We start from the raw sequence: 20,600 nt of genomic DNA, 5'->3' as shown, positions 1-20,600 counted from the left end.
CCGGCGTTGGCAGTTACAATATGTGTAACTGCCAACTGTATTATGTGTCGGCACACTCGAGGAACATGCCACCCACGTTGCGACGTGCTTCGTGATGCAGTGGGCGATCGCCGACGGCAGCGCGCGGTGGACCCTCCGCCTTGGTTCTACCCGGAGCAAGCCGCGCTCCCAACGGTGCTCTCCGCGACGCGGATGGCCCACGACGCCGCCAAGGACGTTGTTGGCAACACACACCACCTCCCGACCTGGTCATACTCCGACACCACGACTGCCCCAGTGCACGGGCGACGACTGTTTGATGGCACTCGCCATCTCGACACCTGTCCATCGCGGCCACAGCGCGACCCTGCATCCGACGTCGCGCTCGATCCACAAACAAAACCCACCACGACACGATATCGTATTTGCACAATCGACGACTGGCGCCGCTCGTCGCATCATTATGTGAATACACCTTGCCACCTCGACACGCATGCGAGGGTGATAACGTCGGCCGCGCTCCCGTCGCCCATCGTCGTCGTATCGGGAAGCTGGCCCGTCGTTCTCTCTTCCACGCACGACACAATGTCGATGGTGCGGCTGTCGGCCAGCAGGCGCACGGTAAACTGTGCCTCTGCAACGACCGCGCCATCAGTCGCGCCACCGATGCCGCACCTTCACGCACCTGGGTTCCATGGCCGCGCATGGCGCATCAACTTGGCCTTGAGCTGCTGCATCGGGCCGCTCTCGACATTCCGTGCGCCATACTTGGCAAACACTTTGCGGACTTCGACGTCGTGCACGATCGCGCGCCGCTCCATGTACAGCATCGATTCGAGCGTCGACAGGTGCGCGGCCAAACCCGAGTCGAACGCGAGCGACTTCCAGTACACGCCTTCGTAGTGGCGGCTCAGTTGGTCGAGCTTGGCCTGGATCACTTGCACGATGTGGTGCGGCTCGAACGGGAGAAACGGAACGACTTGCCGCACCATCTTGCCAAACTGGAGCCGCGCCCACTGCGCGTCCAGCGCGCGCCGCACGTCGTTCTCGAGCTTGGTGACGGGCACGTCGCGGCGGTGTTTGTACTGGATCAAAAGCTGCTCCATCTTGGCAACACCAATGTCCGAAATGAGAACAAAGATCACGTTGGACGTGTCGACGCGGCGCTCGCCGCCGTTGCGGTAGTACATCAAATGGGCGTTCGAGCTCATGGCGGTTGTCAGCACTGCAAACACGTCAGGATGGGCAAGCCGCATAGCTCGACAACAACGCGGCCGCGCGGCGTGTGCGTACCGTCCAGAGTATGCGGAATCACCTTTTGCACTTCGTCGAACACGACCAACGCTTTGCCGGAACAGCGGTAGAGGTGCTCGGTTAGTCTAATGCGCGCCATCATCAGGCCACCCAGCTCAACGATTCGACATCGACGCCACGTGGATAGATGTGCACAGGTCATCTGCACGTACCTCGACTTGATTTGTTCTTGGTACTGGGTCACTGGGTTGGTATAGTTGTCGCTGAAATCTTCGCCGCTGGTAGTTGTTCCGGAGCGTGAGATCGCTTTGCACACGATGCATGCACGTTACCGAAACACAAGCAGACCGGACGGCGTGACTTTGTCGCTATGGTCGAGCCGCTTGGTCCACTTGAACAGCGCTTCCGCGAGCAAGTGGGACGTTTCCGTCTTGCCCGTGCCCGTGGGCCCCGTGATGGCCAGCACGAGTGGGGCGTGATCTTTGGCATTCGTACGCCTACGCAGCGCTTGACATGACGACAGTGTGGAATGCTGCGTTGCGTACGAAAACTCCCATGCTTCGATCGCTGCCACGATCGCATGGATGGCATGGTCTTGCGCTTTCAGATGCGTCGTCAAATGTTTTCGCACGGCCGAGGAGGGTTGGTTCACAAAGCTGCACTGCTCGCCAAACCCACTCACGTACCCCAGCCATTCCCAGCCCGTGGAAACGGCGGCCAAGCTCTTCTTTGCTGTGGACATGAGTTTCGCCGTCGCCACGTCCCACGACGACTTTTTTGCACGACGGTTGGCCGGCGTGCCTTCATCCAAAGCGCCTGCTAGATGGAGGACGCTGCTGGTAAGAAGAATCATCATCACAAGCAGCAACACCCCGCGTGGAAGGCGCCACCGTCGCAACGACTCTCGCCAGCTTGGGGTTGCTCGAGACATCAATGGATCTGTGCTTTGGACACGATTTTAAACACAACGAAACCGTATCAAACTCGTTTCAAACGTTTCCAACGTGTTTGTTTTAAAATAAGGCGCCCTGTCGATCCCATCTCCTTCCCCAGGCATCAGGTACACTCACGCGACAGCTGGTCGACAGGGTCGGATCCACTGGAGCCCCATCTGCGACGCATGGAGAACGAGAGGGGCAAGACGTTCCTTCGAAAGCGGACCTCCACCCCCATGGTTTGAAATCCTTTTTAAATACCCAAGCCCATGTGGAATTTCAGCCAATTAGATCGCATCGGCATTTTCACCAATCAACAGGCGACGGGAAATGTACCTGGATTGTGCTGCAACTCCGCCAAACGTTCGAAACGACTTCGAATGGCCCTTTCATACAAATATCAAGATATTCAAATGCCCAATGTGTTTCAAACGTGTTCGAAACCTGCCAATCACGGACGAGTTCGAGCCATTGGAAGACGAGAAAAGGAATTTCAACATCATTATCCCATCGGCAGAGCAGCAAGATGGACGTTGATGCGGACATGCACGTCGACGAAGTAGTGTTGAGCTCGGAAGAGGTGCAGGCGCATGCCGCGGCCGACGACAACGACATGGACGTCGCGCCATCGTTTCCTGCGTTGAGCGCGCAAGAGTTGGCCGGTGGCAAAGACGATTTTCGCCGCGTCCGTGTGCCTGCCCACCGGTACACGCCGTTGAAGAACGACTGGCCCAACATCATGAAACCTCTTGTGGAACACTTGAAGCTCCAGGTCCGCATGAACATGAAGACTCGATGCGTCGAGCTCAAGAACGGACCGTTCACGGACGACGCGGGCGCGCTGCAAAAGGGTGCTGATTTCGTCCAGGCCTACATGATGGGATTCGAAGTGCAGGACGCTGTCGCACTCCTTCGTCTCGAAGACTTGTTTGTCGACACGTTCGAAGTCACCGACGTGAAGATGCTCAAGGGCGACCACTTGAGTCGCGCGATCGGCCGTCTTGCCGGCCAGGACGGCAAAACCAAGTACGCGATTGAGAACGCCACGCGGACGCGGGTCGTGCTCGCCGACCAAAAGGTGCACATCCTTGGCTCGTTCTCCAACATCAAACTCGCGCGGGACGCGATCTGCTCCCTCATCATGGGCGCTCCGCCCGGCAAAGTGTACAACAAGATGAAGAACGTCGCGACTCGAATGAACGAACGTTTTTAAGAATCCCTCTAATTATATTGACCGACTTTTTCGAGGTGGTGGACGCGTGACGTGGCAGCACCAGAACGCAGGAATCGGCTGACTAGCAATACGATGCGTGGTGGCTGCCGCCCCTCCAGCGTCCATCGCGCCGCTCCCAACTCGACGGGTATGGTCGGCCATGTCAACCTACTCGGCTTGACTACCCTTGACTACCGACGCGTCGCGCGGGGTTGATCCGCATCGGTCGGGCGCCCAGACGTGTGGAATGGATTGCTGCATCCGTTGCGTGGATGCACAGCGCTTGCAGCGCTGCGATCACGCCACGTCATCCGACATGGCGAACGTTTCCAGTCCACCAACCTCGCTCCATGTCGTTTGACGAGGTCGCATCGAAAGTCGCGCGTCCTGGTGCGAGCTACATAGATGGCCATCACGACAACTCGAATGCTCCTGTGGCTGTGCACCCAAGCGAGTGGCTTACGAGACGGTTGGCCGCTCGCAGCCCCGGCGATGCCTTTGTGCGGCGACGTCACGTACATATGAGGCACACGGCACGTGTTAGCAGTTGGGATGCACCCGCATCGATCGAAACCAACTTCGCGCGGACGGCAGGTGGGGCGTGGTGTCCTTTGAAACGACGAAAGTTGTCGGAAGCTCGAGGAACGCCGCGTGGTGATCCACGCAGTCGTCTACTCCGTCCGTGTGCACCTTGTGGACCTTCGCGAACGTATCGGTGGCTTGGACCTAGCCACGCGATCGACCACCGCACGACGATAGGCAATCGAAAACGTACCGCGCGGACAGACGCTCGGAGCTTTCGCCGGACATTGAATCGTCGGAGCTCGTCGCGGGTCTTGGCGAGCGGGTACGTCGGGACAACGGACCCGGTAATCCACACGTGGCTCAGGAGCTGGTCGACCGTGTACCGCTCCGACGGCGCGGCGACGAGCATCTTGGTCAGGAAGTCCTGGGCGTCCGCGGACAAGTCGTCCGGGCAGTCGTAGTCGGCGGTTTTGATGCGTGCAAAGAGCTCGACTTGGGTGGTGCCGTGGAACGGCATGTACCCCGCCAAGAGGATGAACGTAATCACCCCCGCGCTCCACACGTCGACGGGCTTGCCATACGGAAGATGCAGCAAGATCTCGGGCGCGACATAGCTTGGCGTGCCGCACGACGTCGTCAACGTGAGGTCGGTCGCGGTCGCGGCATATCCAAAGTCGCCGATCTTGACCGACGTGTGGTCGGTCGCCGACCCCAAAAAAATGTTTTCCGGCTACGGGGGAGTGGGGTGCGGCCGTCGGCGGAAACGTGTGTGTGTGTACCTTGAGGTCGCGATGCACGATATCGTGGTCATGGCAATGCTTGAGCGCTTGGAGAATCAGCCGCACGATCGTCCGCGCTTCGCTTTCGCTGTAGTACTCCTGTGGCAATATGTCCCCCAGATCAAGACGCGCACGTCGCGTCCGACGGCGGTGCCACGGACCTGCTCGACGATGCGGTCAAAGAGCTCGCCCCCTGCCAGGTACTCGGTGACAAGATAGTACTGGTCTGCGTCAGCGTACACGGCGTGCAGTGTGACGATGTGCGGGTGGTGGCGGAGCTACAAAAGCCGCACCAGCGTCGTCGTCAGCACGGACGGACACATGCACACACACACACAGTACCTGGTGGAGGAATTCGATTTCGTGGCCCAACGCGTCCAGGTAAAACTGGTCCAGGTGGTGGCGCGAGATGGCCTTGATCGCGACGGCACATCCGTTCGTCTTGTCCAGGCCGGCGTACACGACCGAGTGCGCTCCATGGCCAATCGACGGACCAAACGTGTACGTTGCGTGGATGTGTGGCAGGATGGGGTAGTTGGTGACGATGGTGCCACGGAACTCGGGCGCGGCTTCGATGGGGTTGTCGGGTGTGGAGGGTCGTTTTGTTGGGGTGGCGTGGGGTGGCGGGGCCGAGGACACGTCGGCCGCGTTTGGCAGGTCGAGGGATGGCGTGGCTGGGGATGGCGTCAACGGCGCGTCATTCGGATCTGGCGGCGGCATCCACAAGTCTTCCTGTGGTGGGTGACCACCGGCACACGCCGCCGCCGGCGTCGACATCCACGGCACCCGTCAACTCTTGTTATCGTTCGTACTAGCGATTCGCACGATGGCGTCAGCGCTAAAAATACAACCACGGCGGTCTGTTTATAGCGGCGTCATGCGTGCTGTACATGAGTACGAATGTAGTAGCTACATGTGGGCTAGCCCGGCCTGCGCGGATGGGCATGCCGAGCTATCCTAGCGCGGGACGACGGTTGCCCACGGGGCTCGGCACACGAAAACACGTCGCGCACTCGATTCAATCGTGTGCCATTTCTACAAACTCGTTGCTGCACGAAAGCTAGCGCGCTACCGTCACGACGACGACTCGGCAACCGACTTGACACTGGCGACGCCTTTGGCGAGCGCGGCAGTCATTTGAACCTACAGACCTCATCATCACATGGACGATGTAGCCAGGCACGGCAGGAATACCGTCCGAACAGCAGCCTTAAACTTGCGGCGATGGTTAAACTTTTTGAGCTCTTCGATGACGGTGCCGAGCGGCGCCGTCGACACGTCGGTGTCGACCATCCAGGCATGGGCAAGCAAGTCGTCGGCGGTCGCGCGGGCAGCTACGTCAATTTCGAGCATCGCCGCGATAAACAATTTAGCCGTCGCCGAGATGCCGTCCCAGTACGGCGACTCAAATTTGTACGACCCCGCCTTGATCGCGGCAAAAAGGTGCTTTGGGTTGTCGTCGTGGAATGGCGGGTACCCGCACAGCAAGATGAACGTGATGACACCGATGCTCCAAATGTCGACCGCTTTGCCGTACGCGGCACCCTGCAGGATCTCAGGCGCGATGTACCTGCCCACCAACGCATGACGACGTCAAGCTAAATCGCTCTTGTATACCCTGGAGTCCCACAGGCCGTTGTGAGGCCGTCGACGCCGTGGAGCTTGGCAAAGCCAAAGTCGGCCAACTTGATCGACGCGTCGTCGCCATGGCTGGTCAGGAGAAGGTTCTCTGGCTAGAGGTGCTAGTATGAGACGAAATGACCCCGATCGTGTCAAGACCTTGAGGTCGCGATGGACAACATTGTGATCGTGGCAGTACTTGATCGCGACGAGCAGGACGCGCACGAGGTCCCGCGCCTCGTTTTCAGAGTAGAACGTCTGTGGCATGACAGGACGGTCGAGACAAGTGCCAGATCATGTACTCACCTTTTCGACGATGCGGTCGAACAATTCGCCGCCCGCGATGAACTCGGTCACGAGGTACGTCATGCCCGGCTCTTCGATCACGTCATGCAGCGACATGATGTTCGGATGACTCAACTGCAGCAGCGCACGGTGTGGAGCATGCACCCATCGACATGACGTACCTGTTTCAAGATGGCGATTTCTTGGCGAAGTCCCTGGACGTCTGCGGTCGACAGCGACGACGTCTGGATGCACTTGATCGCATACTTGGACCCCGTTCCTTTGTGCACGCCCTCGCGGACGACTGCAAACGCACCCGACCCAAGGCGCTTCCCAAGATTGTACATGTCGTTGAACGACAATTGCGGCGGCGCCGCTGCAGCGGACGACTGACGTTGCTCCGTCGACTTGTCGACATCGCTCACCGACGACAACGACGAGATATCCTTGCTGGAGTAGTGGTCGCCATCACCATCGGACGAAGCTTTCCTTGTCGTATACAAAACTATTGCCGCCGCCACGACGCCCACCGCGACCCATGTTGCCGCATGGACCCGCGACGTTGCCATCTCGACAAATGCAATGCACCAACATTCGGAAAAAGAACCACCATCGCTCCCATTCAACGGCAACGAATACCATCATTCTGTACCTCTTTTGACCATCATGCTGGGGTCAGATATGCACCCAGCGGCCGAGCGATGAACCAACAATCTGAAAAAGATCACCTCCCTACACTTTAAACCACTTCAACACCAGGGTAATACCACCATTCTGCACTTCCCTCCCCACAAGGAACCTACATTCTGCAATCGCAACTTTGTGCGTTGAGGACCTGGCGCCGTCGTCTGCATGCGCTGCGTTTTTTGAATGCGATCCGCGAGGCGACAGCTCGACAGACGTGTGTCTTAGTCCTCATACATCCACTTGTTGCGCACGCGGTGCCGCTTGCGCTTCTTCTCCTCGTTGTACTTTTTCCAGTCGATGTTTTTCGTCTTGAGCGCTTCCTTCATTCGCTTCGCTTCGGCGCGATTCGCCTCGAACGCCGTCAAGTCGAAGAAGTTGGCGAGCTGCCGCCCTGCTTTGTCCGTCGGGATGTTTTGCTTGTGAAAGTACTGGTCCCCCGACGCGCCGCTGAACCGCCCGTTGAGCAAGTTCATGTGCGCCGCGACGGTGTAGTCGCTCTGCGCCGACACGACCGATGCGTCGGCGTCGGTCGTCGCCGGGACCCAGTCCGCGCCCTACGGAACACTTAGTGTCGCGAGAAAACAAGGACGATGCTTACCCCGACAGCAGCGGCGACGGCGGATCCGTCCGAAGGAGGCTCCCATTGCGTTGTGTTGGTCTTCGTGTCAAAGTAGTAGTAGCGCTGGGTTTTGGGGTCGTAATGCTGTTGCCAGCGGAACGCGCTGCCGGCGGAGGACCCGCCCAAGATGGAGTTGAGACGTGATACCGGGTCGGCAGCATTGCGAGAGGATGCGGCCGCGGCGGCTGCGCGGGTTGCAGTCGGCACAGTGGACGCTTTGTTGAGCCATTCTTGGTACTTGGCGCTGCCAGCACTCGTCGAGGTATCGGAGTCCGTCGTGGTGGAAGCTGTCGTGCCATCTTGAACGATGGAGCCGTCGGGAGGCACGTCCCACGTCGTTTCCTTGGTTGCCGTGTTGAAGTAGTACGGGACTTTGGTCGCGGCATCAACATATCGGAGGAACGTCGGCGTCTCGGTCGATGGTGGTGGTGCTGCTTTGGGAGAGGGTGCTTTCGGAGAAGCAGGCGCGGCGACTGCGCCGAACGCATACTCTTCTTCCAGTTGGTCCTCTTCAACTTCGTCGTCATCTTCGCCTTGGTCGGACGTGTAAAACGCCGGTTGCTCCCATCGCGTGCGCCCCGAGTTCATGTCCGAGTAGTATGGTTTCTTCGACACTGGGTCAATGTACTTGACCCACAGGGCGCCATCGTCGCCGTCTTGGTTCTCTTCTGCATTGTCGCCCGCCGTGCGCTGCCGCTTTGTGTCGACGTGCGACTCGTCGTCGTCGGACGCGTCGTTTGTGTTGTTGCTGTCCTGCTCGTTCTTCTCTGTGTAGCCCTCTGGTTTCGTCCACGACGTCTCTCCGGTCTTGGCGTTGTGGTAGTAGAACCGCGTCGAGTCCTCGTCGAGATGGCGGACCCACATGATCCTTCTTCCGCGCCGATGGGTCGGTCGATCACTGGTATCCCCAGAACGATGACACTAGGTACGACTATGGTAAGTGCGGATCCACTCGATGAAGTCCGGCCGCAGGATGGGTGCTGCCACCGCGGGCGCGGCGATTCCCGTCGGTAGAGAGCTCCGGGAGGGTCCATACCCGCCCCACACACGGCACAGATGGACGTAGCGGTGTGGTCGCGTTGGTGTGGTTCGTGAGATGCGGAATCACCGCTCTGCCCGCCCCAGCCATCAGGACTACGGTCGACATGATGTCCGTTCATAGATATAAGCGCATGGCTGACTGGCGGGGGGGGGTACGCCCGATAGACACTTGACAAGTGTAGCACTGATGGTGGGCTGAGGTGGGGCACTCGATGAGTTTGTCGCAAGGACCATTTCCACAAGGGAGCCAACCGCGCACCTGGGCATCTCCCCCTGCTGGCGCCGTCGCGACCGCAAGGTTGGGGGCCATGGAAAACTCTGTCGTAATGTCGCCCCCAAATGCAACCATGCTGCAGCGCAGCACTATAGCAAGCCATTTCAATCGATGGTGCTTCACCGAACCCCCCACTTGCCTCCCCCCCGCTGTGCTGCCATTTTGACCTTGACGTACTGAATTGGACTGGCATAGCACGACCACTGATCTGCTGCGTATATGAGGCCATGCATACAAAACAAGCAAAGGGATTATTTGCGACTGCAGCGACGCCGTTAGAGAACGCCGGTGCGCTCTGTCCTAGCGCAGGGGTCACAGCGGCGCGATACGTCCGCTCTTATTGCGATTATTGACCTCGTTCGTAAACGTGCTACAATTTGGACCAATCACATGACAGAAATCAAAATTATTGGTTTCTATGAGAAAAACTATCCAATCCAAATTATTCATTTCAGAATCGACTCTTTCATTGGCTGATTTGTTGGACCTGTGGAATTGGAGCTGTATTCGACAAATCTTTGACCATGGCGATGGGCATGGATGTCGTGGTGGCTCTGGTAGGGGTGCTCTTGGCCCTCATCAGCCAGAAACCCCTGCATCGCATCGAAGAAGGCTCCGTTGGGGTATACTGGAGAGGCGGCAGACTTCTCAACGTGACGTCCACACCAGGGTACCATTTGCAGTGGCCGATCTTGACCACGCACTCCAACGTCCAAGGTCGGTGTGTCCCGCCTCCACTCCCATGAGCACGCTGACGCGGTCGACTCGAATAGTGTCCTTCAAAACGTACTGCTGTCGCTGCGCGACGACCTTCATCGACGCGGTCGCCTCATGCGCCATGCTCGTAGGACTGTTGTCCATGACGTTCCGTGTGGCACAGCCAGCGGGGTGCTCATTCGGTTCCATCAAGTCGAGATTGTCCATCGTTTGCGTTCTGCGTTCGTCCTCGAGTACGACTGTCGTCGTCGTCGTCGTCCTCCCATGAATGCCCTCATACGTCGTGTCCAGCACCGTGCGAAACTACAGCATGCGCTTTGAGAAGCTGTGGATCGAAGACGTCACTTACCACGAGATCAATTTGCTCTGTTCAAAATTCTCGCTCGATCAAGTTTACATTTCGCACTTTGACCAGCTCGACGAGCTCTTGCAAGCGCGCATGTCTGCACTGCTTGCGGTGTGGGCTCCCGGGCTTGACATCATTTCCATTCGCCTGACCAAGCCACACGTCCCAGAGGCACTCCGGGATACTTACGAACTCGTGGATCAGGAAAAGGCCAAGCTCCTGGTGCGACATTTGATCCCCGCGCTGCGCCAGAGTGCCCATGCTGCTGTCTAGTTGGCCACCCAGGCGCAGCGAAACGTCCTGAAGCAAGCCGAAACCGACTTCCGCACTGCCGTCTTGGCAAGCGAAAAGGCTGCGGCGCTGAGCCTCATCCACATGGAGAAACTGCACGAGCAAGTGCTGGCATCGCAGCACATATCTCGCATTCAAGGTAAACTTGGACGCGCGATGCTTTCGAGCCTTCACTCGTCGGCATGTGGGCAGACCAGATGACTGTGAGCCGCGCCAAGGAGACAGCCGACGCCACTTTTTGTACGTTGAACAATAACGCGAGAGCAAAATGCGTGGTGATGGCGGCTCATGTCGACGGCAACCTAGACAAAGCGACCCTCGAGACCAAATCGTTCCTGGCCAAGTTGACGCCAGCATACCTGGCCTACCTCCGAGCCACAGCTGGACAGACCAATATTCGGTACTACTTTGGTGCGAACATTCCCCAAGGCTTTGTGGACTCGGCCGCCGACGTCGTTGGGGTGTCTGACGCTCTCCCCGTACCTGGTCGTCGCGATGGTCATTAACCTGAACAATTCCACGTGTCAAGATGTCCTGGAACCCCGTCGAGTGCGGCGCCCGTCCACGTGCCAGCCAACATGATTGCTTGGCACCGATGTGATCTTCGAACGCTGTCACTATCGCGACAAAGTGTAACACAGAGACATCATCGATGCAACGTCGCCGCGCATTTCGCAGGGTTGCCTTCGTGGTTTTGAGGAAAAGAGACTTCGATGCACAATGCCGTCGATCTGGTCTGGGGCGTACTGACCTCGTCCTGCGACGATGCCACGTCATGGCCAGTGAAACGTGCTTTTTGTAGCGCCACGTCATGTTGAACCACACCCCAAGACATTCGTATCCGGATAACCCGGATAATGGTGGTGTGTGTGCACTTGGAATGTTGGCGGATGCGTCGGCCACTACTGCCGCGGCGGCGGTGGTTGCGATTGTGACCGCCGCTTTCCTGAGCACGATGTGGCTCTTACGACCGGATGCACACACCCCTATTGAGTTCATCTTCAGCTCGTCGTCGGCTCTCCACCGACGCATTGCCGAGGTGCGAGCGAACTATGAATCAGTCCGAACTGACGTCGACTGCAGTCAGGACTGACCCACGCCTACGTGCCGCCGTGGTTCGCCACCAACGCGCACGTCCAGCTTCTCATGTTTTGCTTCCTCCCTCAAGCCACGGAGCATGCTTATGACCGAGAACTCGTGCGAATGGATGACGGGGGCCAAGTCGCACTGGACTGGATTCCATCAACCTTGCCGTCGTCGGCTCCGATCGTCCTCGTGCTGCATACGCTGGCCGGTTGGCACCCTTCGACTTGTCCCGCCATCATCACATCCCCACATGCTCTTTATGCAGGTTGCAGCCAAGATATGCGCGAGTTCTGCCGTGCGGCAACGGCATCGGGGTACCGCGCAGTAGTGTTCAATAAGCGCGGCCACGGTAACACCAAGCTCACAACACCCAAGTTGCAAGCGTTTGGGTGCACACAGGACATGCACACCGTCATTGCGCACATTCAAACGACGTTTCCAGGTGTCGTGATCGTTGGTACGGCCAAACCAACTTCAAGAATTGACGTGGCAGCATGTAGGAGTGGGGTACTCTGCAGGCGCTGGTCTCCTCAGCTCGTACCTCGGAGAGACCGGCGCGAGCTCCAAGCTGGCCGCCGGGGTGCTCGTGTCTCCCGGTACCGCGTCCAGCACCCATGCTGGCATTTGGACGAGTCGTGTTAGGGTACAACCACTATACTGTTCACGCGAGCTCGACGAGCCCACGAGATTTTCACAACCGGGGAGGGTTACATCCCATCTACAACTACATGATGGCCAAGTCCCTGCAGGTAAGATGACCCAGAATGATCTCACGATGAACTCGTTCTTGGCAGCGCCTCCTGGCGCCGCATCACGAGATCCTGGCGGAGCACATTGACTTGTCCGCGGCGACTTCTGCCACGTGCATGGCCGACTTTGATCGAGCGGTGTACATCAAGCTGCACCAGTTCGACTCTCTCGCCAAATATTGGGAGAAAAGCGATCCGATGCGCGACGTGGCCAAGATCGCAGTCCCAACGCTCTTCCTCAGCGCGAAAGACGACCCTGTCTGCCCCACACGTACGTGTCTTGACGAGCATGCAAGAGAATCACGTGGTGGTCGATCGGCCAGGCCTCATTGATGTGACTATTGTCGACCGCAACCCCCACCTCATGCTCGCGTTCACGTCCCATGGAAGTCACTGTGGCTTCTTTGAGCATAAGAATGGCCGCCTGCAATCGTGGGCTCCCGCCGCGGCGCTCGCTTACATCGACAATGTCGTGGGAAGAGTCGAATGAGCCGCATCGTTCAAATTCTGCGTCAAAATATTTTTTATGACACTTCTTGCCAAAGTCTTGCCATATTGTCTGGACTATGTATTTGAAAAATAACTTTCATGATATTTCTCGATAATTCCTGGAGTACTTATGCTGCAACGTCTAGATTGTATATTTCTCGTTGTCTTGTACCTACAACCTCCATCATACACCATAACATATGAATCCACAGCCAGCAATAATATGACGGGAGGTACATAACTACACAAAATATGAATCGTCCCGTCGGATATTTCGACCGATGTGCGATCGTTGCATCACACTTGAAGTTTGTAAAGGAGCCCGTGGGCACGATACACTTGATGTTTGTATACTACATAGGTAACGGCAAAGGCGGCCCAGGTGCATCAATTGCCGCATTTGTTTTCCCTGCCGCCGGAAGTCAACGAGATGGCGCCGCCGCCCGTGGAAGTGCAGCGCAAGTTGACGGTCCTGGGGTGCCCCGGCGTGGGCAAGTCATCCCTGACGACGTGCTTCGTCGAGAATCGCTTTGTCGAGAACTACGACCCGACAATCGAGAACACATTTCACAAGACGGTGCGGTTCAAGCACGCGCACTTTGTCACCGACATTGTTGACACAGCTGGCATGGTAAGCCGACACGACGTCGCGCCCCATCGTGTCTGATGCTATCGCTCCAGGACGAATACTCGCACTTTTCACAAGCTGCGTCCGTTGGGGTCCACGGCTACGTGCTTGTGTACTCGATTTGCTCTCGCACATCGTTTGAGAAGCTCAAACTGATCAACGACAAGCTTGTCAACCTCCTTGGGTCCGAACCCCCGCGCGTGTTAGTGGGCAGCATGTCCGATCTCGAATGCAATCGCCAGGTGTCGCTGGAAGAGGGCCAGCACGCCGCGCGGCAATGGGGCTGCCCTTTCACCGAGTGCTCGGCCAAGCAGAACGAGAACATCAGTACGTCGTTGCATCGTGTGGCTGAGTGTTCATGTGTGCTGCGTAGACGAAGTCTTTACCTACCTCATCCGCGAAATCGAGCGCGAGTCGGGCCTCCTCGCCGTCGACGCCGACGCCTCGTGCGTCGTCCTTTAACGTGGTGGTTGTGAAGCACGTATATAGTTTTTCATACAGATCGATGTGCCATATCTCTTCGATCGATCACCCCGACCGCCCGCCGCACCTAGAATCCGCCCACGATGCGCATCTCGACCAGTAGGTGCGCCTGCGATCGCGAAAGAGCACGTCATCTGCCTCGCCATCGACGCAGTTGCGCCCTCCATCTGAACGGGCTGACCTCCCACCACACCCTTCGACGATGCACCGCCACTTGCGGCGCATCAGGTTGAACGTGTGGCGCAGCGGTCTCGATTGCAAGACGCTGCCTTGAGAAGATGGCGTGCTGTGCGCCGGCTCATGGGTACCCCAGCCACGCAACCAACAGGGATGGGCGGCGCGGAGTCGTGCGCCTGTACTCTTGGTCGCTTCCACACGAACACGATCCCTTGGCCATGCCACGGCATGCGATCGCGCGCTCTCTCTCTCTTTATGTTGACCAGTCTCCCGTGCGAAAAAGGTGCGATCGCCGCCGCACCGGGGCTTCCATCCGCCAGGCACGCGAAGGCTGGCGCGGGTGTCGATGGTGGCCCCCGTTTTTAATGTGGCGATGAAGGCGTCCATCGTCGAGTGGTGCGCACGGTCGATGAACTGGTGATATTGGTATTATGCGAGCATCGTGCGCTTAAAAGTTGATGGGCTTGTCGTACGCGGCATTGCACGCTTCCTTGAACGCTTCGCTCAAGGTCGGGTGTGCGTGGCACGTTCGGCCAATGTCTTCGGCGGATGCGCCGTACTCGATGCCGAGGACGCCTTCCGAGATCATTTCGCCCGCGTTGGACGCAATGATGTGGATGCCGAGGATCTTGTCGTCGTCCTTGGCGGCCAGCACCTTGACAAACCCGTCGGTTTCGCCGACGGCGCGCGCGCGCGAGTTGGCCATCATCGGGAACTTGCCCACGTTGTACGCGACGTTGGCGGCCTTGAGCTCTTCCTCCGTCTTCCCGACGCTCGCGACTTCCGGGAACGTGTAGATAACCCCCGGAATCGCGTCGTAGTTGACGTGGCCGTGCTTGCCGGCAATCGTCTCGACAACCGCAATGCCTTCTTCTTCGGCCTTGTGGGCCAACATGGCGCCTTCAATCACGTCGCCAATTGCGTAGATGCCGTCAACGTTGGTCTGGAAGTTGCTCAAGTTGACCTTGATGCGGCCAAAGCGGTCGGTTTGAATGCCCATGTCCTCCAAGCCCAAGCCTGCCGTGTACGGGCGGCGGCCCGTCGCGACCAACACGCAGTCCGCTTCGATCGTGGTCGCGTCGCCGCCGGCGGCAGGTTCCACCGTCAACGTGACGGTATCGCCGTCGACTTTGGACGCCGTGACCTTTTGGCCCAGCTTGAACGTCATGCCTTGCTTCGTCAACAGCTTCTGGAACTCCTTGGTGAGTTCGTGGTCCATCGTCGGGCAAATCTTGTCGGCGTACTCGACGACCGTGATCTTAGAACCGAGGCGACCGTACACCGACCCCATTTCCAGACCAATGACGCCACCGCCGACCACAACCAAGTGGTTGGGGATGCGTTTCAACGACAACGCACCGGTCGAGTCAACGATCTTCCCGCCTTCGTTGTCGACAGGGACGGGCGGCAACGGGGTCACTTCCGACCCGGTCGCGATCAAGATGTTCTTGGTGTGCAGGGTTTGGTTGCCACCACCGTTCAGCGCGACGCTGAGTTGGCCCTTGGCCACAATCTTCCCGAATCCCTTGACGTAGTCGACCTTGTTCTTCTTGAACAAGCCTTCAATGCCGCCCGTGAGGATCTTGACCGTTTTTTCCTTGGACTTCATCAACTGGTTAAAGTCGATGCTGACGTTGTCGACTTTGATACCGACGCTCTTAAAGTCATGCTGCGCGGCATGGTACAAGTGCGTGCCGTGCAACAACGCCTTGGACGGAATGCACCCCACGTTTAAGCACGTGCCACCCAACGTGCCGCGCGCTTCGACACAGGCGGTCTTGAGGCCCAATTGCGCGGCCTTGATCGCCGCGACGTACCCACCGGGGCCTCCACCCACGACGACCACGTCATATTCCGTGGCAGACGAGCTGAATGAAGCCGCGGCGGACGACCGCGCCATGCGGAGCTTGCTGAGGGAGCGGAACGCCAGCATGATGAGTGATGAACGGCAGGGAAAAATCTCTCAATGGGACGGTCGCAGCCACTTGACACACGCTGCGGTCATCGCTTGGAATTAAATTACATGGCACATCCATATACAGCCTGTCTATTTTAAAACACAGGACCCCTTCGGAGAAGTACCAGGTCGATAGAGGCCTTGAACACGCATGAAATACTTTGTCGGAAAGATGACGTCCAGAAAAAAATGAGGGCCATGGAACACAGTGTCCGACAGATTTATTTTGTTTCTTGTCAAAACCCAGTAAAACGTGGTGAAACCCGCATTGAAGTACGTTTAAATTGCCTACCCATGTTCCAAACGTTGTCCGCAGCTGTACTACCTCCAACCCACCAGAAGCACCAGTTCAACGACTGCGTACCTGCGCTCTTGCTCTTGTACGCCATTTTCAATGCGAGCCTTGCAAGAACCACTTGTCATGTCGTTGGTATCCCTCATCGTCCGCCACGCACCGACGGTGTCGGCACAAGGTGATGAGACAGGTTAAACTATAAGACGCATTTAACCCATCGATGGCCATGCGCCAATAATCTTGGCGCGTCTGTGATTGGTCGATTTCAAACACCCCATCGATCCAATGCCCAAACGTTCACCATGAGCGACTCGGACAGCGGAAGCAGCAGCGGCGACGAGCAGGCTTTCTTCAAGCAGCCCGCCCCTGCGGCCTCCAAGAACAACAAGACACACACCTCGAAGGGAAAAGTTTCCGCAAACTCGGACGACGAATCAAGCTCTGACGAGGAAGAAGCAGACGAGACAGCCGTGGACACTGCCCAACTCGAACAAGATGCCACCGACAAGACCCGTGCTACTGTGTACGTGGAGGGCATCTCGTATGACGCCGACGAAAGCGCCATCGTATCTCATTTCGCCGAGTGCGGCGCAGTTAAGGAGGTCCGACTGCCACGGTATCAGGACTCTGGCAAACCTCGAGGATATGCACACGTCGTGTTCGACACGGACAAGGCGGCTGCCAAGGCGCTGGCGCTCGATGGCAAGTACATGATGAAGCGATACTTGACCGTCAAACCGGCAGAAATCCCCCGCGGCATCGAACAAGGTAACCCGAGATAGTTGGAAGAGGTAACCCATGTGCCACCCGAACGTAGCCGTGCAAAACCGCAAGCACATCAAGGCCACCAAAGGCTGCCGCACCGTGTACATTAAGCAGCTTCCGTACGACATTGACGAAGAGACCGTGAAGTCCGCGTTGGAGTACGACGGACGCCAACTCCCCATCGCTCATGTGGTTTCGTCAGGTCGTGCGGCGCCATAGCCAGTGTTCGCCTTCCGATGTGGGGCCATACGAAGAAGCTCAAAGGATTCGGATACGTTGAGTTTTCAGATGAAGCATCCGCGGCCAAGGCCGCCAAGCGGAGCGGGATGAAGGTAGTGTCGGCGCACGACAAGCGGTCTCTCCACTGACCGCACGTTAGATTGGGAATCGCATGGTCCTCATCGACTTGGACACGGGCGCCCCCAAAGCAAGCTTCCGACAGACGAACGGCCAGTACTGGAGCAAGGGCGAAGAAGGCAAAGCAAGTTTAGCCAAGCGAATGAGCGACAAAGGCAGAAACAAGCGGCCGAAACCAAGCGGCGCTAGCGCCGCCGCCTCGAAAAAGGTCAAGCGCCCCACAATCTAACATGTCCAACACGTACACGTCGCTCATGTCTTTGCGAAAACGCAGCAACCACCTGGACACATGGAGAAAATTGGGGGCGGCGGATGCCGCGTCGGATGTGGACGAACGTGGCGTTGACGATGCAAACCTCCAACGGCACGACTCGATTCCCGCGTGACGGGGCACAAACGTCAGCGCTGCAGTGCAATTGTCCCGTGGTCGAGGCATCGACTGAGTGGCGAACTGTAGGCGCGTGAGGTTGGCGAGAGCCCGACGGCGTCGAAAAGCGCAATTCAACCAGTATGGTGGTGCGACGTCCTCGTCTCGTTCGTGGCGCCGATCCCTGAGCTCGGTCGAGGCATCGCGAACAGCACGACGGCCGCTGCACCGCCACACTCTCCAGCACAACGCATCGTCGAGATACGATGCATCTCGAGCCCGTGTGTGTGTTGCTAGTACTCACTCGTTCATGCCAACCACTCCAGCAGCCACAAGTTGGCAGACAAAACGGAGCTCGGGTCTATGTGCATCCTCCCAACCTGCCGCAAAAATCCTTTTAATGCCTCAAGACAGCTCAACAACACGCACCACACACTACATGGACTCGTCTACATCTCGGCCACCGGGTGCCCTCACACGGCGCGTTAGGCGGCCGCGGGCGACGTTGTCTTGATCGGGACCAAGTCGAATTGCTGGTTCCAAATGTCGACGTCGTCGACGTCATGGCACCCATACAAGTGAGACCCCATCGTTCCGTCCAGGCGGTCAAACACGTCCAGGCAAAACCCGACGTGGGTCGCGTGGCGGAGCTGCGCAGTTCGGGCATCGTACAGCCACTTTTGGTTGACGTTTTCGTCGCTGCATTCAAACAGGTGCACGTTGCCGTCGGTGCGGAACGCATCCAAGCACATGCCGGTCGCGGCATCCTGGACGGTCAGTTTGCCATGGTCGATGATCCACTCCGGCGGCGGCGCACTCACCGCCGCGACTTGGCCGGCGGCGGCTCGAAACCACACCGACGGGCCATGGCGCCGCTTGATCGCGACGTGTTGGCGGCCGATTGCAAAACGCTGCGTTGGTTCGTTGCCGACGCACGGCGACAATGTCAGGTTGGAGGCGAGACAGAGCGGCGGGAACGTCCCGGCGAGGCGGATGCGATCCGAATCAACGAGCCATTGCTGCTGGTCGCGACCCGAGCCACATGCCCACCCTTGCACGTAGGCAGAGTGGACAGCAGTCAAGCACGGGCCGTCGTCGCGATTGCTGCGGAGGGTTTTCGTCGTGGGGTTGTACCACCACTCACTAGCGCGGCCATTCTGCATGATCCACGTCAAGTCGTTGACTAGCCGCCACGTTGGCTTTGTGGTCAGACTTTGTCCGTCGCTGCCGTAGATGGCAATCGCATCGAGCTCGTCAGGATGCTTCTGCAACTACGCGCGTTGTCAAGGAGCGTTCGAGCACGTGGGGATGGGCGTACCGAGTTGGCTAGGTTGAGCATCGATCGCAGCGACCACTTGTCGTATCGGTTGCCGACATCGTCGCCGCTTTTCTTCCACGACCAGTACGTCCAACCGCCCTTGGCCTCGTGCAGCATGCCAAGATATGTCGTCGCAAACTGTTGAAAGAGCGGCGACGACATGTCGCTGAAGGACGCCCCCGGCGTGACGAGGCTCCACTCGCCTAGGAACAGCGGCTTGCCCTTCCACGCGATGACATCGGCCTTGCGTTTGCCGGCGGCTGTGATCAACTCGTGCTCGGACAGGTCGCCGTAGCCCCAAATGACATACGGATGCCAGTCGTGCCACGCATGCGTCATGGATGGTTCGAACGACTCCATGTTTTCGGCGGCGGGACCAGGACCCTGGTTGTACAACAGCGGCGCCGTGACCACGAGCATGTCGTTCGAAATCGCGCGAATGTCGGCGACCACGTCGTGGTAGTACTGGCTCAACGTGGCAAAGTCGACGCCTGGATTGGCGGCGGTATATCCTGGCACGGGCTCGTTGAGAAGCCCCAGACCCAGGAACGCCACGTCGTTTGCATACCGCGCCGCCAGAAACCGGGCGAACGTTCTCGTGGCAACGACATTCTCACGGTATTTGGCCCAACAAATCTCTGGCGAGATGGCGCCGCTGTGGTCCTGACCGTTTTGTGACCCTGGAGCCCCGTGCAAGCTCGCGAGCACGGCTACGTTGTGCGTCTTGGCCCAGCTTCGGACGAGTGTATCCAGGTATTCAAGGCCACCTTTGGGAAACATGTTGCACTAGGTAGACACCATCAGCAACGTCGAACGAACCGGTCGGACCAACACGTACGTATTCCCACTGGGCGCCCGTCAAATGTCCACATCCTTGGATCCAGTACCCGACGGGGACTCGCACCGTGTTCAACTTGGCGGCGGACGCGATTTGCTTGATGTCGTCCTCGGTGATGAACGTATCCCAGTGCCGTTTGAAACGTGCGTTGCCTTCGTATGGCCCGAGCGCTTGCATGACAGCGTACTCACCTTGGCCTGTCACGTCCCCTGGCAACCCGTTCCAAATGCCCGCGTCGGCAGTCATCCAGTGCTCGGCCACCAACCAACCGCCAAGGTTGACACCGCGGGACTTGACGGCGCCGGCGCGTATGTCCACCTGGACGTGGACGGCCGCGGACGTGGCGGCACACGCGAGGATGCGGAGCAGCGTCGGTCCGGCCATCGAGTCGAAATGTGTTTGAAGTGAGAATGCGCCAGCCATGCGCCGATCCCGCGGCGACATTGGCGACCGCCCATGATACTCGACGAATTTTGTCTGATTTCAATACGTTTTGAGCGTATATTGAAAAACGCAGGTATTGCGT

At 58.1% G+C, this 20,600-nt stretch overlaps 11 protein-coding genes across 26 annotated transcripts; 5 read left to right on the top strand and 6 right to left on the bottom strand.

Moving 5' to 3' along the window:
- Positions 1–189: 189 nt before the first annotated feature.
- H310_02531 (hypothetical protein) lies at positions 190–2,185 on the bottom strand. Of its 5 annotated transcripts, XM_008866077.1 has the most exons (6): positions 1,779–2,185; positions 1,566–1,730; positions 1,446–1,511; positions 1,273–1,358; positions 665–1,204; positions 190–613 (listed from the first exon to the last, which is right to left on the bottom strand). In XM_008866077.1, exons 1-6 carry the CDS (start codon positions 2,162–2,164, stop codon positions 441–443), a joined length of 1,416 nt encoding a protein of 471 aa, XP_008864299.1. In that variant the 5' UTR covers positions 2,165–2,185; the 3' UTR covers positions 190–440. The 5 variants fall into 5 exon arrangements, with proteins under 5 accessions (XP_008864299.1, XP_008864298.1, XP_008864301.1 ...); XM_008866076.1 differs by having other exon boundaries at positions 1,273–1,511; XM_008866079.1 differs by having other exon boundaries at positions 190–1,204.
- Positions 2,186–2,654: 469 nt separating this feature from the next.
- Positions 2,655–3,451, top strand: H310_02530 (hypothetical protein). Its single transcript, XM_008866075.1, has one exon. The coding sequence runs from the start codon at positions 2,695–2,697 to the stop codon at positions 3,379–3,381; it is 687 nt and encodes a 228-aa protein (XP_008864297.1). The 5' UTR covers positions 2,655–2,694; the 3' UTR covers positions 3,382–3,451.
- Positions 3,452–3,715: 264 nt separating this feature from the next.
- Positions 3,716–5,502, bottom strand: H310_02529 (CAMK/CAMK1 protein kinase). Of its 3 annotated transcripts, none has more exons than XM_008866072.1 (6): positions 5,028–5,502; positions 4,847–4,963; positions 4,686–4,784; positions 4,157–4,636; positions 3,901–4,107; positions 3,716–3,778 (listed from the first exon to the last, which is right to left on the bottom strand). In XM_008866072.1, the coding sequence occupies exons 1-5, from the start codon at positions 5,460–5,462 to the stop codon at positions 3,922–3,924; spliced, it is 1,317 nt and encodes a 438-aa protein (XP_008864294.1). In that variant the 5' UTR covers positions 5,463–5,502; the 3' UTR covers positions 3,716–3,778; positions 3,901–3,921. The 3 variants fall into 3 exon arrangements, with proteins under 3 accessions (XP_008864294.1, XP_008864295.1, XP_008864296.1); XM_008866074.1 differs by lacking the exon at positions 3,716–3,778 and having other exon boundaries at positions 3,922–4,107; positions 4,847–4,878; positions 4,926–4,963; XM_008866073.1 differs by lacking the exon at positions 3,716–3,778 and having other exon boundaries at positions 3,866–4,107.
- Positions 5,503–5,759: 257 nt separating this feature from the next.
- On the bottom strand, positions 5,760–7,159 carry H310_02528 (CAMK/CAMK1 protein kinase; the record flags this gene model as incomplete). The annotated part of the gene is made up of 6 exons (XM_008866071.1): positions 5,760–5,828; positions 5,880–6,255; positions 6,303–6,418; positions 6,465–6,563; positions 6,612–6,725; positions 6,773–7,159. The coding sequence occupies 6 exons, from the start codon at positions 7,157–7,159 to the stop codon at positions 5,760–5,762; spliced, it is 1,161 nt and encodes a 386-aa protein (XP_008864293.1).
- Positions 7,160–7,498: 339 nt separating this feature from the next.
- H310_02527 (hypothetical protein) lies at positions 7,499–8,760 on the bottom strand (the record flags this gene model as incomplete). The annotated part of the gene is made up of 2 exons (XM_008866070.1): positions 7,499–7,831; positions 7,876–8,760. 2 exons carry the CDS (start codon positions 8,758–8,760, stop codon positions 7,499–7,501), a joined length of 1,218 nt encoding a protein of 405 aa, XP_008864292.1.
- Positions 8,761–9,727: 967 nt separating this feature from the next.
- On the top strand, positions 9,728–11,264 carry H310_02526 (hypothetical protein). 5 transcript variants are annotated; one of them, XM_008866065.1, is made up of 7 exons: positions 9,728–9,928; positions 9,985–9,997; positions 10,060–10,161; positions 10,220–10,496; positions 10,548–10,704; positions 10,758–10,805; positions 10,872–11,231. In XM_008866065.1, the coding sequence occupies exons 1-7, from the start codon at positions 9,736–9,738 to the stop codon at positions 11,069–11,071; spliced, it is 990 nt and encodes a 329-aa protein (XP_008864287.1). In that variant the 5' UTR covers positions 9,728–9,735; the 3' UTR covers positions 11,072–11,231. The 5 variants fall into 5 exon arrangements, with proteins under 5 accessions (XP_008864287.1, XP_008864289.1, XP_008864288.1 ...); XM_008866067.1 differs by having other exon boundaries at positions 10,548–10,805; positions 10,872–11,264; XM_008866066.1 differs by having other exon boundaries at positions 9,728–9,997; positions 10,872–11,264.
- A 186-nt stretch (positions 11,265–11,450) lies between these two features.
- On the top strand, positions 11,451–12,944 carry H310_02525 (hypothetical protein). 6 transcript variants are annotated; one of them, XM_008866060.1, is made up of 7 exons: positions 11,451–11,604; positions 11,649–11,859; positions 11,917–12,108; positions 12,152–12,247; positions 12,294–12,400; positions 12,446–12,671; positions 12,724–12,944. In XM_008866060.1, the coding sequence occupies exons 1-7, from the start codon at positions 11,521–11,523 to the stop codon at positions 12,888–12,890; spliced, it is 1,083 nt and encodes a 360-aa protein (XP_008864282.1). In that variant the 5' UTR covers positions 11,451–11,520; the 3' UTR covers positions 12,891–12,944. The 6 variants fall into 6 exon arrangements, with proteins under 6 accessions (XP_008864282.1, XP_008864286.1, XP_008864281.1 ...); XM_008866064.1 differs by having other exon boundaries at positions 12,152–12,400; XM_008866059.1 differs by having other exon boundaries at positions 11,649–12,108.
- Positions 12,945–13,260: 316 nt separating this feature from the next.
- Positions 13,261–14,041, top strand: H310_02524 (hypothetical protein). Its single transcript, XM_008866058.1, has 3 exons — positions 13,261–13,520; positions 13,571–13,844; positions 13,891–14,041. Exons 1-3 carry the CDS (start codon positions 13,320–13,322, stop codon positions 13,977–13,979), a joined length of 564 nt encoding a protein of 187 aa, XP_008864280.1. The 5' UTR covers positions 13,261–13,319; the 3' UTR covers positions 13,980–14,041.
- A 539-nt stretch (positions 14,042–14,580) lies between these two features.
- Positions 14,581–16,168, bottom strand: H310_02523 (dihydrolipoyl dehydrogenase). Its single transcript, XM_008866057.1, has one exon. The coding sequence runs from the start codon at positions 16,108–16,110 to the stop codon at positions 14,626–14,628; it is 1,485 nt and encodes a 494-aa protein (XP_008864279.1). The 5' UTR covers positions 16,111–16,168; the 3' UTR covers positions 14,581–14,625.
- Positions 16,169–16,712: 544 nt separating this feature from the next.
- On the top strand, positions 16,713–17,819 carry H310_02522 (hypothetical protein). Its single transcript, XM_008866056.1, has 4 exons — positions 16,713–17,197; positions 17,247–17,352; positions 17,397–17,526; positions 17,574–17,819. Exons 1-4 carry the CDS (start codon positions 16,732–16,734, stop codon positions 17,778–17,780), a joined length of 909 nt encoding a protein of 302 aa, XP_008864278.1. The 5' UTR covers positions 16,713–16,731; the 3' UTR covers positions 17,781–17,819.
- A 441-nt stretch (positions 17,820–18,260) lies between these two features.
- H310_02521 (hypothetical protein) lies at positions 18,261–20,528 on the bottom strand. Its single transcript, XM_008866055.1, has 3 exons — positions 20,075–20,528; positions 19,237–20,022; positions 18,261–19,189 (listed from the first exon to the last, which is right to left on the bottom strand). Exons 1-3 carry the CDS (start codon positions 20,516–20,518, stop codon positions 18,404–18,406), a joined length of 2,016 nt encoding a protein of 671 aa, XP_008864277.1. The 5' UTR covers positions 20,519–20,528; the 3' UTR covers positions 18,261–18,403.
- Positions 20,529–20,600: the final 72 nt, after the last annotated feature.

Source organism: Aphanomyces invadans (assembly GCF_000520115.1).
Source record: "Aphanomyces invadans strain NJM9701 unplaced genomic scaffold supercont1.4, whole genome shotgun sequence".
Taxonomy (NCBI): domain Eukaryota; phylum Oomycota; class Saprolegniomycetes; order Saprolegniales; family Verrucalvaceae; genus Aphanomyces; species Aphanomyces invadans.
This window is presented reverse-complemented; position numbering and strand designations above follow the sequence as displayed.

What these genes read in the sequence shown, in the direction of transcription:
- H310_02531 (XM_008866076.1), bottom strand. Translation starts at nt 2,164, where the DNA reads ATGTCTCGAGCAACCCCAAGCTGGCGAGAGTCGTTGCGACGGTGGCGC. An exon ending in GATTCCGCATACTCTGGACG is followed by an intron (nt 1,205 to 1,272) that starts GTACGCACACGC and finishes ACGTGTTTGCAG; the next exon opens with TGCTGACAACCGCCATGAGC. An exon ending in TGCGCGGCCATGGAACCCAG is followed by an intron (nt 614 to 664) that starts GTGCGTGAAGGT and finishes CGGTCGTTGCAG; the next exon opens with AGGCACAGTTTACCGTGCGC.
- H310_02530 (XM_008866075.1), top strand. Translation starts at nt 2,695, where the DNA reads ATGGACGTTGATGCGGACATGCACGTCGACGAAGTAGTGTTGAGCTCG.
- H310_02529 (XM_008866072.1), bottom strand. Translation starts at nt 5,462, where the DNA reads ATGTCGACGCCGGCGGCGGCGTGTGCCGGTGGTCACCCACCACAGGAA. An exon ending in TTGACCGCATCGTCGAGCAG is followed by an intron (nt 4,785 to 4,846) that starts GTCCGTGGCACC and finishes ATATTGCCACAG; the next exon opens with GAGTACTACAGCGAAAGCGA. An exon ending in TCCGAGCGTCTGTCCGCGCG is followed by an intron (nt 4,108 to 4,156) that starts GTACGTTTTCGA and finishes TCGCGTGGCTAG; the next exon opens with GTCCAAGCCACCGATACGTT.
- H310_02526 (XM_008866065.1), top strand. Translation starts at nt 9,736, where the DNA reads ATGGCGATGGGCATGGATGTCGTGGTGGCTCTGGTAGGGGTGCTCTTG. An exon ending in CGTTCTGCGTTCGTCCTCGA is followed by an intron (nt 10,162 to 10,219) that starts GTACGACTGTCG and finishes CGTCGTGTCCAG; the next exon opens with CACCGTGCGAAACTACAGCA. An exon ending in GCACATATCTCGCATTCAAG is followed by an intron (nt 10,705 to 10,757) that starts GTAAACTTGGAC and finishes GCATGTGGGCAG; the next exon opens with ACCAGATGACTGTGAGCCGC.
- H310_02525 (XM_008866059.1), top strand. Translation starts at nt 11,521, where the DNA reads ATGTGGCTCTTACGACCGGATGCACACACCCCTATTGAGTTCATCTTC. An exon ending in TCCACCGACGCATTGCCGAG is followed by an intron (nt 11,605 to 11,648) that starts GTGCGAGCGAAC and finishes CGTCGACTGCAG; the next exon opens with TCAGGACTGACCCACGCCTA. An exon ending in TCCAGGTGTCGTGATCGTTG is followed by an intron (nt 12,109 to 12,151) that starts GTACGGCCAAAC and finishes GGCAGCATGTAG; the next exon opens with GAGTGGGGTACTCTGCAGGC.
- H310_02524 (XM_008866058.1), top strand. Translation starts at nt 13,320, where the DNA reads ATGGCGCCGCCGCCCGTGGAAGTGCAGCGCAAGTTGACGGTCCTGGGG. An exon ending in TTGTTGACACAGCTGGCATG is followed by an intron (nt 13,521 to 13,570) that starts GTAAGCCGACAC and finishes CTATCGCTCCAG; the next exon opens with GACGAATACTCGCACTTTTC. An exon ending in CAAGCAGAACGAGAACATCA is followed by an intron (nt 13,845 to 13,890) that starts GTACGTCGTTGC and finishes TGTGCTGCGTAG; the next exon opens with ACGAAGTCTTTACCTACCTC.
- H310_02523 (XM_008866057.1), bottom strand. Translation starts at nt 16,110, where the DNA reads ATGCTGGCGTTCCGCTCCCTCAGCAAGCTCCGCATGGCGCGGTCGTCC.
- H310_02522 (XM_008866056.1), top strand. Translation starts at nt 16,732, where the DNA reads ATGAGCGACTCGGACAGCGGAAGCAGCAGCGGCGACGAGCAGGCTTTC. An exon ending in CCCCCGCGGCATCGAACAAG is followed by an intron (nt 17,198 to 17,246) that starts GTAACCCGAGAT and finishes ACCCGAACGTAG; the next exon opens with CCGTGCAAAACCGCAAGCAC. An exon ending in CCAAGCGGAGCGGGATGAAG is followed by an intron (nt 17,527 to 17,573) that starts GTAGTGTCGGCG and finishes ACCGCACGTTAG; the next exon opens with ATTGGGAATCGCATGGTCCT.
- H310_02521 (XM_008866055.1), bottom strand. Translation starts at nt 20,518, where the DNA reads ATGTCGCCGCGGGATCGGCGCATGGCTGGCGCATTCTCACTTCAAACA. An exon ending in CGGGCGCCCAGTGGGAATAC is followed by an intron (nt 20,023 to 20,074) that starts GTACGTGTTGGT and finishes GTGTCTACCTAG; the next exon opens with TGCAACATGTTTCCCAAAGG. An exon ending in TGCTCAACCTAGCCAACTCG is followed by an intron (nt 19,190 to 19,236) that starts GTACGCCCATCC and finishes CAACGCGCGTAG; the next exon opens with TTGCAGAAGCATCCTGACGA.